This window comes from Lepisosteus platostomus, chromosome 6 (genome assembly GCF_059453375.1).
Source record: "Lepisosteus platostomus isolate fLepPlt1 chromosome 6, fLepPlt1.hap1, whole genome shotgun sequence".
Lineage (NCBI taxonomy): Eukaryota > Metazoa > Chordata > Actinopteri > Semionotiformes > Lepisosteidae > Lepisosteus > Lepisosteus platostomus.
In genome coordinates this window covers 6,486,466-6,500,089 of record NC_142616.1, presented here as the reverse complement: position 1 = coordinate 6,500,089, position 13,624 = coordinate 6,486,466, and the positions used below count along the sequence as shown (strand labels likewise).

General features: G+C 39.1%; 1 gene segment (V, D, J or C); it reads left to right on the top strand.

The window, feature by feature from the left end:
* Positions 1–3,442: 3,442 nt before the first annotated feature.
* On the top strand, positions 3,443–6,567 carry LOC148659786 (Ig heavy chain V region 914-like). The segment is given in 5 exon segments: positions 3,443–3,472; positions 4,287–4,357; positions 4,522–4,689; positions 5,139–5,142; positions 6,345–6,567. Coding segments are annotated over 5 exon segments (411 nt in total).
* The last annotated feature ends 7,057 nt before the right edge of the window (positions 6,568–13,624 follow it).

Genomic DNA, 13,624 nt, shown 5'->3' with positions numbered 1-13,624 from the left:
TAAACAAATAAGAGATCACTTGCAGGTGGGAAAGCCGATCCTTTTTAAACAACATTTTCCCCAGGTTTCAATCTAGTTGTGTTTTCTGTTGTTCCCATTGAGGGAATATGATCTATAACACTATTAGCATTAACTAGTAGAAACACCACATTATTATATAAACCAACATTTTTTTCTAGACAAGTGTTGTGTTTACTGATCTATATGGCCTGCAGTGTGAAATCTTGTGAATTACTGTGGACAAAGTAGTGTACATTACAACTCCTAATTGTTGTATTTTATTAAATAAAACAGTTTATGTGCTGGTATCAACACTGAGTTTTAAAGACAGCGCCTCCTGGCCTGCAGTTAAGTGTGGGAACTTCACCATCAAGAAGCAGCACAGGTCAGGTCTATTTGGGACATGTCGAGAGAGAGACTTCACATTCAAGACCTCCACAGGCTCAGGGTTTGAGTTAACTTTGATGTCTTTCAGAGAGAGGTGTGTGGTAATGTTCATGCTAACTTAATTAAATCAGTGGGAATCATAAATCACACAAATATTGATTGAAGGCAAATAAATGACAAAATACTCATTAATATTCATTTAAAGATCCAAACGTACACACAGGAAACACAGGGAGCTCACAGTACAGGGAAGATAATACAAAAATGAGAAAGTTATATTGATGTTTTTATTTGAATTATATAAAGCAAATTTATTATGCACACTTATTTTTGATAGCTAGATATTCAATTTCAATTAAATTTGAGAAATATGATAATAGTTAATATTGCACTTGTTAATGTGCTCCAGCAGGGGACAATCACTATACTGGAATGTCAGAGGACACAGAAGTCTAAGATGAGCTACAGCACAGCTGTGGGGAAAAGAGCAGGAGATTCTACTGCCTGTCAGAAACCATCTGCTGTACCAACCTGCCCAGGAAAATTACAACTAATAAAACCAAGTTTAATACAGGACAAAGAATGTTCTAGAGCTCATGAAGAAAAAGTTCATGACCTTTATATTTAGAAAAATGACAGATTGGCCTTCTGCATCGAAATCTAAATAATAAAATATGTTGTCATTGTTTTTCATTGGTTGGTATATTAGTGTGTGTAATGCTATGGGAGTAATAAGAACTGTATAGTATTTTTAGTTTAAAGCTGAAAAGAAGTGCATGTCAACCTCTTTTATACCCCCTGGCCCTTAGAGAGAGAGAGTGATATGCAAATCTGCTGAGAATTTATCAGTGATCACTGAGGGAGAGGCTGAACTTCAGTCACAGCCCTGTGAAACAAGCAACCATGAAGTTTCTAATTATCATCAGTGTGGTGATGACAGTTCTCCAAGGTGGGGATTTGCTGTGGTACTTTTTTCAAGTAGATAACCAATGATCTCATGTTTTAATTTATGTTAAATTGTTAGATTTGAATTCAAAAGTATACATTTATTTCAAATGTTCATTTTGGATTTTCAGGTACTGTATATACAACATTCTGTTTCTTTCACAGGTATTCAGTCCCAGGTTTTGACTGAGTCTGAACCTGCAGTTGTCCAGCCTGGAGGATCACACAGAGTGACCTGTACAGCCTCAGGATTCACATTCAGCAGCTACTGGATGGGCTGGGTCAGACAGGCTCCTGGGAAGGGATTGGAGTGGGTGGCTCTAATTAGCAGTGGTGGTGGCAGCAGCACATACTACTCCCAGTCTGTCCAGGGAAGATTCACCATCTCCAGAGACAATTCCAAGAATCAGCTGTACTTACAGATGAGCAGCCTGAAGACTGAAGACACTGCTGTGTATTACTGCGCTAAAGACCCACAGTGAGAGAAGTGAAGCCTGAGCCCTGACAAAAACCCACAACTATGTCTGAAATCACTCCGACATATCAATGCTGCATATGTAAAGATTTTGAAGATTAATATGTTAATCCACGTAGTGTAAATAGTCACAAAAGCCAGAGATTCAAGTTCAAAACGAGATCAAATTGCGCAAATTAATAAAATATTTTAAGAAAATATTAAATTTTTCTTAACTGATGCACCAGTTTATCAAACTCATTTCTGAATAAGAAACTCCTTACTGTATATTCAGGAAGACAAAACCTTAACTCCAAAGGAAAAGAGAGGTTGCCAATATCTAACCCGTAATTGAAGTTGAGCATGTGATATTTTTATGTGATTCACATTAGCAAACCAATTCCATTTATCAGGAGCAACAAATTATGATTCAGCTACACTGAAGGAAACAGAGAAGCATTTGTGAATTCTAATTTATTATTATAAATTATTATTATTCTAAATAGCAGTTTTACAACACTTTTTAGATTCATGCTAATCTGTCTCCAGAAATGTTGTTTTGTGTCTATAATAAACTTAAAATTTTCTCTTGGGATACATCTTTTTCAAAGTTTATCAAAGATTATTCTTTATGATAATTTATGAAAAAAATCTTTATTTTGACTTAAAAATGATTTTTTTCTTCCCTTTACAACTTGAATGCAGTAAATATGCTTCATTGTCAAATACTTATTTTATAGTAAGATACACTGTCTATTAGCAAAAAGCATAATGTTGGACAGCAAATGTACTGTTGATATTAAATATTAATTAAAGTATATTGAAACACGTGTTTTGTGAATGTCTGCCTCACAATGTAATTATTCACAGAAATCTAATTTAAAAAATTCAAGTCACCGTGTTTCAAAATCTACTGTGATTTAGAGACTGGTTTACACATTTACTGTACATCACAGAGTTTAACATACTGTATAATAACACTACAGGAATTCACACTGTAAAAATAAAGAAGGGTGGTGTCCCACCTGCCATATCTTCTTCAGTCAGCAGGGGTCACTCTTACACTACACAGCCGCCCTGGCATGAGGTAGTCTCTGTTTGTCTGAGACATATTACTTTGCCCTGTAGGTTAATGCAGAAATTAAATTAATTAATTCAAGAAATTTCACCTCACATTTGTATCCTGGAAAAATCCTGTAACTGTGGAGATCTGAGGTGCTCCCTTGAAAATGCTTTCTTTCTGTTGAAGTCATTTCACAAGTTAGAAGTGGAGATGATTGGTTCCACACATCTCCAGAAAATACTGACATTCCGATACTAAATGACAGTAACACCTTCCTATTAATTCATCTTGATCAACAAGTCCCTGTACCTTAATTTCAAACTCCTTTTTCCGTTTTCTCCTTTGGTATCCAGTTGGACAATGTACTGACCCAGTCAGGATCGGAAGTGAAGAAGCCTGGAGAATCCGTGGAGCTCCCCTGCTAAACTTGAGTGTTCAGATGGTCACCTTCCTGGATTGCCTGGATACATCAAAAACCTGAAGTGGGACTGGACTGGCTTGGGGAGATCATTCCAGATGGCAACACATTTGCCTACATCCCCTCTGTCCGCAGAAGATTCACCATCAATTCCACTTGGCTGCTGAATCTACAAATGACCAGCCTGCAGGCTGAAGACATGGCAGTGTGTTACTGTGTGAAGTATGAAGCACAGAGACTGACCCAGAGCAGGAGCCCTGAAGGAAACATCCAAACCACAAACCACATCTTCAATAAAAAACACACTAACGTCTCAAGATCTGGATCTCAACCAGTTGCTTCTGTACATAACAGGAAATAACATCGCTTATTCCCCATGTGGTCTTTCTTTAAGGAATTGGTGTTTTCTAATGTAGAGCACTGGAAATCACCACTATTGAACCAGAACAGGCTGCATAGATAGCTTCTGTTTCCATTCCAGATTGTGCTTTTACTGTCTCTGAAATCTTTTGCAAATGTTATTTAGTTGGTTTTAGATTTTGTTTATTTTATTGAATTTATTTTTAATCATTTCAATTTGTTGTATTATACAAAGTAGAATTCTGGAACTTGAAGTTCTGGAAATGTACATTTTAAATAAAATTATCATGCATTAATTTTCCTTGGATTAAAGTCTCAGACATATTAATTATTGTTTCAAATATGATGAATCATTTCAGATGAATTCTTCACAATCTGACACAGCTTATGCGAAAAGACTAAGAATTCGGGCACACTGGGTTAAAGAAATGTTTATTAATCATGACAATACCTACAGTATACTACACACAGCATATACCACAAAACACAAGAAGAGTTCACCTGCAAACGGGAGAGCTGAGTCCATTTAAACAACATGTTCCTTCGGTCTTTCTCTAGTTGTCAACCCATTTTATACCTCCAAGCACTTAGAGAGACAGTGATATGCAAATCTGCTGAGTATTTATCTCTGATCACTGAGGGAGAGGCTGAAATTTTAGTCACAGCCCTGTGAAACAAGCAACCATGAAGATTTTCATTATCATCAGTGTGGTGATGACAGTTCTCCAAGGTGGGGATTTGGGCTTTGGTTTGGCACTTTTTCCAAGTAGATAACCTTTGATCTCATTTTTTAATTTATGTTTAATAACTGGATTTTAATTCAAAAATAGAAATGCATTTAAACTTGTTTACCTTACGTTTTCAAGTATATAAATCATACTGTTTCTTTCACAGGTGTTCTATCCCAGTCTTGACAGAGTCTGAACCTGCAGTTGTCCAGCCTGGAGAATTTCACAGACTGACTTGTGCAGCCTCAGGATTTACATTCAGCAGCTACTGGATGGGCTGGGCCAGACAGGCTCCTGAGAAGGGGCTGGAGATGATGGCTGCAATTATGACCATGTACTGTCATGTATGACAGTAGCAGCACATACAGTGCCTTGCGAAAGTATTCGGCCCCCTTGAACTTTTCAACCTTTTGCCACATTTCAGGCTTCAAACATAAAGATATACATTTTTTATTTTATGTGAAGAATCACCAACAAGTGGGACACAATTGTGAAGTGGAACGAAATCTATTGGATTTTTGAAACTTTTTTAACTAATAAAAAAATGAAAAGTGGGGCGTGCAAAATTATTCGGCCCCTTTACTTTCAGTGCAGCAAACTCACTCCAGAAGTTCAGCGAGGATCTCTGAATGATCCAATGTTGTCCTAAATGACTGATGGTGATAAATAGAATCCACCTGTGTGTAATCAAGTCTCTGTATAAATGCACCTGCTCTGTGATAGTCTCAAGGTTCTGTTGAAAGCGCAGAGAGCATCATGAAGACCAAGGAACACACCAGGCAGGTCCGTAATACTGTTGTGGAGAAGTTTAAAGCCGGATTTGGATACAAAAAGATTTCCCAAGCTTCAAACATCCCAAGGAGCACTGTGCAAGCGATCATCTTGAAATGGAAGGAGTATCAGACCACTGCAAATCTACCAAGACCTGGCCGTCCCTCTAAACTTTAAGCTCAGACAAGGAGAAGACTGATCAGAGATGCAGCCAAGAGGCCCATGATCACTCTGGATGAACTGCAGAGAACTACAGCTGAGGTGGGAGAGTCTGTCCATAGAACAACAATCAGTCTTACACTGCACAAATCTGGCCTTTATGGAAGAGTGGCAAGAAGAAAGCCATTTCTCAAAGATATCCATAAAAAGTCTCGTCTAAAGTTTGCCACAAGCCACCTGGGAGACACCCCAAACATGTGGAAGAAGGTGCTCTGGTCAGATGAAACCAAAATCGAACTTTTTGGCCACAATGCAAAACGATATGTTTGGCGTAAAAGCAACACAGCTCATCACCCTCAACACACCATCCCCACTGTCAAACATGGTGGTGGCAGCATCATGGTTTGGGCCTGCTTTTCTTCAGCAGGGACAGGGAAGATGGTTAAAATTGAGGGGAAGATGGATGCAGCCAAATACAGGACCATTCTGGATGAAAACCTGTTGGAGTCTGCAAAAGACCTGAAACTGGGACGGAGATTTATCTTCCAACAAGACAATGATCCCAAACATACAGCAAAATCTACAAAGGAATGGTTCACAAATAAACGTATCCAGGTGTTTGAATGGCCAAGTCAAAGTCCAGACCTGAATCCAATCGAGAATCTGTGGAAAGAGCTGAAAACTGCTGTTCACAAACGCTCTCCATCCAACCTCACTGAGCTCGAGCTGTTTTGCAAGGAAGAATGGGCAAGAATTTCAGTCTCTCGATGTGCAAAACTGATAGAGACATACCCCAAGCGACTTGCAGCTGTAATCGCAGCAAAAGGTGGCTCTACAAAGTATTAACGCAAGGGGGCCGAATAATTTTGCACGCCCCACTTTTCATTTTTTTATTAGTTAAAAAAGTTTCAAAAATCCAATAGATTTCGTTCCACTTCACAATTGTGTCCCACTTGTTGGTGATTCTTCACATAAAATAAAAAATTTATATCTTTATGTTTGAAGCCTGAAATGTGGCAAAAGGTTGAAAAGTTCAAGGGGGCCGAATACTTTCGCAAGGCACTGTACTACTCCCAGTCTGTCCAGGGAAGATTCACCATCTCCAGAGACAATTCCAAGAATCAGCTGTACTTACAGATGAACAGCCTGAAGACTGAAGACACTGCTGTGTATTACTGTGCTCGAGACCCACAGTGAGAGAAGTGAAGCCTGAGCCCTGACAAAAACCCTTCAAGCCCCTCAATGACATCAGTGTGTTAACTGTTAAAACAGCTGCTGTGCCATGTGCTGTCATGTACATAATAATTACACAGATGTCAGAACTGAGTTTGTGAGGATTGTGTAGAAGACACTGTGCCTTATAGTTGTGATGTCAATCCTGGAAAAAAAACAGCAGGCTGACTGTGCAGGCATACACTGTGTTCAGTTCTGCCCCTGTCCTGTGTGGCTGATTGTGAGCCACCTGGTCATTGTTTTAATGACGCAAAACCCCCAACAGACTCTCTACGTAATGCACACAGAGCAAAAAGATGCCTAATTATCAAGAACATCTTCCAGTTACTTTCTCAAAGCTACCCAATATCAAGCACATAAACATATGCATCATTCTTTTTTTTTTCCAGAAAAAAATCACACTCATGTAAAACTGATGCATATTTCCAACGGTGTCCAAAACAGAGCAGTTAAAATATTAAGAAGCATCCAGAAGTAGTCTGTAGTTGCTGAAGCTGAATCTCAGCAATTTAGCACAAATCTCAGGCAACAGAGAAACAGCCACCCACATCTACAGTAACTTTTCTTATGCTTTTTTCTGAGTGTTGTTTTGTATCAGAAGGCTGAAACAAGGAAGTCACAACCATCACCTTACACTGGTTAATTAAGAAATGTAGGTTAACAAGTTAATTTCTTTAATTACTGAATGTGAAAGTCATAGTCACTAAGGAAAACTAACTTCTCATGTAAGAGCTGAAACTTCATTTTAATTAAGTGTTTAAAAAAGTACCCAGATAAAATGTATCTATATCTTTGTATATAATAATAAAACTTAACTTAAAATAAATATTTTCAATATATTACATCCAATACTTTAGTTTATAGGATCTGTACTAGTGTCCCTACTGTGAGAAGCCTTACTGGGTCCAGTGTCCTGTGTCAGTGAATTTAAAGGCTGTGCAGCTCTGCTCCACCCCTGCAGGAGGCTCCTATGCAAACTCACAGCCCCTTATTAATGATACAGCTGAGAGACTGAACAGCAGCCAGTCAGTTTCTCTTCAGTACCTTTCAGTCTCAACAGTCAGCAATGAGGGTCTTAACAGCGCTGATTGTGACAACTCTGTGCTTCACAGGTGATGACACTCATATGTTTACTTACAAATATTGACATTGTCTATGAAAGTATTCAAAAAGTTGAATATTTTTATTTTGTTCCCCCACAGGTGTTCAGTCCCAGATTGTGTTGACTGAGTCTGAACCAGCAGTAGTAAAACCTGGAGGATCCCATAAACTGACCTGTACAACTTCTGGATTCACATTTAAAGACTCTTACATGGGCTGGGTCAGACAGGCTCCTGGGAAGGGGCTGGAGTGGCTGGCACGTATCAACCCTAATAGCAGTCCTGCTCAGTACTACGCCCCGTCTGTCCAGGGCAGATTCACCATCTCCAGAGACGACTCCAGCAGTAAACTGTACTTACAGATGAGCAGCCTGAAGACTGAAGACACTGCTGTGTATTACTGCGCTAGAGACCCACAGTGAGAGAAGTGAAGCCTGAGCCCTGTCAAGAACTCCCAACTGCTTCTGAAATCATTCAGCCATTTCTATATGCTAGTGCACATGCAAGGAATAAGAAATCTGCTCATAACAGACATGTGCTGTTTTTTCTAGAATTGTTGCCGTATATCTACAGTATAACACAGTTAATTCAGTTTAAAAAAGTGAACAATACAGATACAGAATAAAATCCCAGGCAACATCTGACATGGAACACCAAAGTACCACTTATGAAAAAAAGTAAGCTTCTGTTCACAGTCAATATTCTGACTCAAACATGACTATATTACTCAAAATGTCCTGAAGTCATGCCATGTATGAGGCGTTATTTTCAGTCATGTTCAGACATGCAATGGCCAGCAGGGGGCAATACAACATCAGTGTAAAAAGCTGTGTGATAGTTGCATTGAAGACCCCCACAAAAAAAAATTATTCCTTCCAACACAAGAAACATTCTTCTTTGCTATAAGGTGAAGAAAAAATGCAGTCTCATTTATCTGCATAAGTGTATTGTGTTGTCAAGTGGAAGAGGCAACAATAATAGTCTCACCTGGAGCTCTGACCTAATCTGACTTACCTCCACACTCTTTGCCTTTTACTGTTCCTCTGTGTCTTCTTCTCTCCCGCTATCATAACCTGTGTCTGTCTGAAACACACAGTAATTCATTTCTCACAGTGTAATAATGATGAAGATGATGGTGAGAGTGAGGCACAATGATTCTGTGTGTGTTGCTCTTTACATCATGTCCACACTGTCTGCGCTGGGTCTGGGGAAACAGGAAACAAGAGCCTTTGAACCGCCCAGGGGGCATGAGACTGTTGTTATGGAAGAGCTGAGTCCTGCAGTTCTCCCATGGAGGACACAAGAAAACACAAATATCAACTTAAATGTTCACAGGAAAATTGTTTGTCTTGTTCTGCTCATTCAACACCTGTAGGAGGTTCCCCAGCAGTCATACAAAAGGTAACATTGCATCACAAATCCAAGACTGCAGCCCCCCACACTATGAGAGCTCCTGTTTAACACTGCTGTGGATCCCCATGCAAAATCTCACCACAGACACATCCTGTTTAACCACCTGCAGGACGCGATCAGTTACAATCCTCTGGAGCACTGTCCCCTTCCTGTTTCTCTACTGGTTGTAACCACGGCATTGAAACTGCTTGGTGTTATAACTGAAAACATTTCACTCCAAAATAAAAGGAGGTCAAACCATGTTTCAAAATCTGCTGTAATTTAGAGAGTGGTTTTCACATTTACTATACAGTTCCAGCTATTCAAAATGCGCGGAGTACACTGCGTTAATACGGCATCATACCGCATTATACCGCATGTTTTTTTTAAATAGGATAATAGTATCCGGAAACACCTTGTAAAACCGCCAGGTGGAGCTAATAAAGCTTAATGTCTCATGTTTAAGTCGCATTTAAGCTGTCACTAGAAAACTCCCGATTTTGAATCCAGGATATTGCTGAGTGACATTCTTTTTCCAATTAAGAATTTAAGTTCTATACTCTTTAGACATTTAATAATTTTAAGCTGTGCATTACACCATGTTAATCATTAAACATTAAACTTAAAAAGTCAGTATATTTTATAAAAGTAAGATTGCTCAGTTGGACAAAAGTACACAACCTTCCACCTTCATCATAAATATTTTAATTATGCATAAACATTTAATGCATCAAAGTCTTTAACTTGGTAACTTACATGGATTCTGGTTTTAACGTGCTTGTTCTAACATTATTAAGCTTATATTGTGTACTTCATAAAAAGTTATAGTGTTTTATCCTTTTCTAAGAATATGTACTGTGGTAAGAACACCACTTGCTGTTACTGTAAAAAAATAAAAATTGTACTGATTTAATACCACTTGATATTAATATTAATATGGAGTTGTGTAACTAGGCAGATACAATATTTTGGAAACATATTTTGGACATTTGGACATTTTGACATTTGTTTTGTTTTTTTTAAGCTTGTATTGTTCTTATAGCGGTAATGGAGAACATACTGTACAGTACAGTATGTTGAAACAGTACCATAACAGTGAAGACATGTTACACCTTCAAGTAAGCCAGTGACTGTTGTTTACTGTTGAGACGAGGTTGTGTAACTCTGCAGAAATTATTCTGTACACTTAAGAGTTATAGATCAGACACGTTGTGTATCACCTCATACATTTGTTAAAATGTTCCAATTTTGATGCGATATGGAAGATATTACTAATAGTATAAATAATGAATGACCTTGGACAGGCTGTAAGCTCAAAGTATTACCGTGGTCCACGCCTAACCCATTACACCAACGTGCCACTTAACAACTTAACAGGGCAGGCAAAAAGTTTCCAAGTAATCGAGGGTGAATGAGTCAAATTGATGCAGATGTTTACAAAGAAAGTGTACTACTGTCATCATTTGAGCTATATGAATATAATTATATCGTTATTAATTTCTTTAGATGCGCGATTCCAAATTATACTCCCTATTAATCAAATTCTAAAAAGTATGCATTTCTTTTACTGCGATAACTGTCGCAAGTATTCATTGAAAAGGTTAAAACATTATAACTTTTTATGAACTATATAAACTTAATATAGCCAGAAGGAGCACGAAAAAACTTTTCCAAAATAACCACAGTATGTAACCAAATGAAAACCGTTGATGCTTAAAATGTTTAGGAAGAAAGTGGAATACTGATGTCTATTTTTTATTTCAACTACCAATACCAGCCATATACAGTTTACATAGCCAGCAGCCATATCACCCTGCAACTCACAACTGGCAGCCCCACTGAAGCTAAGCAGGTGTGAGCCTGGCCAGTACCTGGATGGGAGACCTCCTGGGGAAAACTAAGGTTGCTGCTGGAAGAGGTGTTAGTGGGACCAGCAGGGGGTCCATGTGGATCCTAATGCCCCAGTATAGTGACGGGGACACTATACTGTAAACAGGCACCGTCCTTCGGATGAGACGTAAAACCGAGGTCCTGACTCTCTGTGGTCATTAAAAATCCCAGGGTGTTTCTCGAAAGGAGTAGGGGTGTAACCCTGGTGTCCTGGCCAAATTCCCCATTGGCCCTTACCAATCATGGCCTCCTAATAATCCCCATCTATGAATTGGCTTTATTACTCTGCTCTCCTCCCCACTGATACCTGATGTGTGGTGAGCGTTCTGGCGCACTATGGCTGCCGTCGCATCATCCAGGTGGATGCTGCACATTGGTGGTGGTGGTGGAGGGGAGTCCCCATTACCTGTAAAGCGCTTTGAGTGGAGTGTCCAGAATTATTATTATTATTAATTACATAATATGTTTATGTTCCTAAATTAATATCGTATATGACCTTCAGACGCATTATGCTCCTCTTCTTTTTATGCCCAGCTACTAAAATTTCCTTTTATTTGTAAAATTTAATATTAATACTCAATATTAAGTGGATTAAAACATGCACAGTAAAGAGATTAAATGAAGCAATTGTTTTACGAACAACCAATGCACCACGAGTGCCCCTGTCAGTCATTTTGGCCAGCCAATCACGTACTGCGGTACAATGCAATGAACTGTAGATAATTTTGTGCGGTACGGGTTGTACCATGCATCTTGAATGGCTGCATCTGTATATTAGAGTGTGTAATGCCATGGGAGTAATAAGTATAGTGTTTTTAGTTAAGTGCTGAAAAGAAGTGCATGTCAACCCATTTTATACTGTACCTCCTGGCTCTTAGAGAGAGAGGGAGTGTTATGCAAATCTGCTGAGCATTTATCACTGAAGGAGAGGCTGAAACTTCAGTCACGGCCCTGTGAAATCAGCAACCATGAAGATTTTCATTGTCACCTGTGTGGTGATGACAGTTCTCCAAGGTGAGGATCCCTCTGGTAATTTTTCCAAGTAGATAACCATTGATGTCATGTTTTAATGTATGTTTAATTGTTAGATTTTAATTAAAAAGTAGAAATGTATTTAAAATGTTCTCCTTTTCAAGTATATAAATCATACTGTTTCTTTCACAGGTGTTCTATCCCAGGTCTTGACTGAGTCTGAACCTGCAGTTGTGCAGCCTGGAGGATCTCACAGACTGACCTGTACAGCCTCAGGATTCACATTCAGCAGCTATAACATGCACTGGGTCAGGCAGGCACCTGGAAAGGGGCTGGAGGTGGCGGCGGGTATTAGCAGCAGTGGTGGTACCACATGGTATTCCCAGTCTGTTCAGGGAAGATTCACCATCACCAGAGACAATTCCAAAAATCAAATGTACTTACAGATGAGCAGCCTGAAGACTGAAGACACTGCTGTGTATTACTGTGCTCGAGACCCACAGTGAGAGAAGTGAAGCCTGAGCCCTGACAAAAACCCTCAAGCCCTTCAACGACATCAGTGTTAACTGTTAAAACAGCTGGTGTGCCATGTGCTGTTCTGTACATAAAAATTACACAGATGTCAGAAAAGGGTTTGTGAGGATTGTGTAGAAGACACTGTGGCTTATAGTTGTGATGTCAATCCTGGAAAATACAACATCTTTCTTTTTTTCCAGAGCAAATAGCTTCACGCTAATGTAAAACGAATGCATATCTCCAACAGTGTCCAAAACGGAGAGTTTAAATATTAAGATACATCCAGCAGTTGTCTGAAGTCGCTGAAGCAGAGGAATTTAGCAAAACTCTCTGGGATTAGACACACTGCCTCCTTCTTCTAACGTTTCTGATGCTTATATTCTTTCTGAGTGTTGTTTTGTATCAGAATGCTGAAACAAGGAAGTTGTAACAATCACCTTACACTGGTTAATTATGAACTGTAGGTAATAAAGTTAATTTCTTTAATTACATGAAATTCATAGTCACTGAGGACAACTAACTTCTCATGTAAGAGCAGAAATTTCATTTTAAGAATGAGTTTAAGTATTCACCCATCTTAAATCTATCTATACTTTTGTATAGAATAATGTTGTTTTTATTCCGCTATAGTGCATCCAATACTTCATAAGGTTCTGTAATGGGGTCCCTACTGTGAGAAGCCCATTAGCTCCAGTGTCCTGTGTCAGTGAATTTAAAGGCTGTGCAGCTCTGCTCCACCCCTGCAGGAAGCTCCTATGCAAACTCACAGCCCCTTATTAATGACACAGCTGAGAGACTGAACAGCAGCCAGTCAGCTTCTCTTCTGTACCTTTCAGTCTGAACAATCAGCAATGAGGGTCTTAAGAGTGCTGATTGTGACAACTCTGTGCTTCACAGGTAATGACACCCATATGTACTTACCAAAATTTAACTTTTCTATGAAAGTATTCAAAAAGGTGAATATTTATATTTTTAATATAATTTTAATATTTATTTTATTTTGTTCCCCTACAGGTGTTCAGTCCCAGATTGTGTTGACTGAGTCTGAACCTTGCATTAGTAAAACCTGGAGAATCTCACAGACTGACCTGTACAACTTCTGGATTCACATTTAAAGACTCTTACATGTACTGGATCAGACAGGCTCCTGGGAAGGGGCTGGAGTGGCTGGCTCGTACTCACCCTGGTAGCAGTCCTGCTCAGTACTACGCCCCGTCTGTCCAGGGCAGATTCACC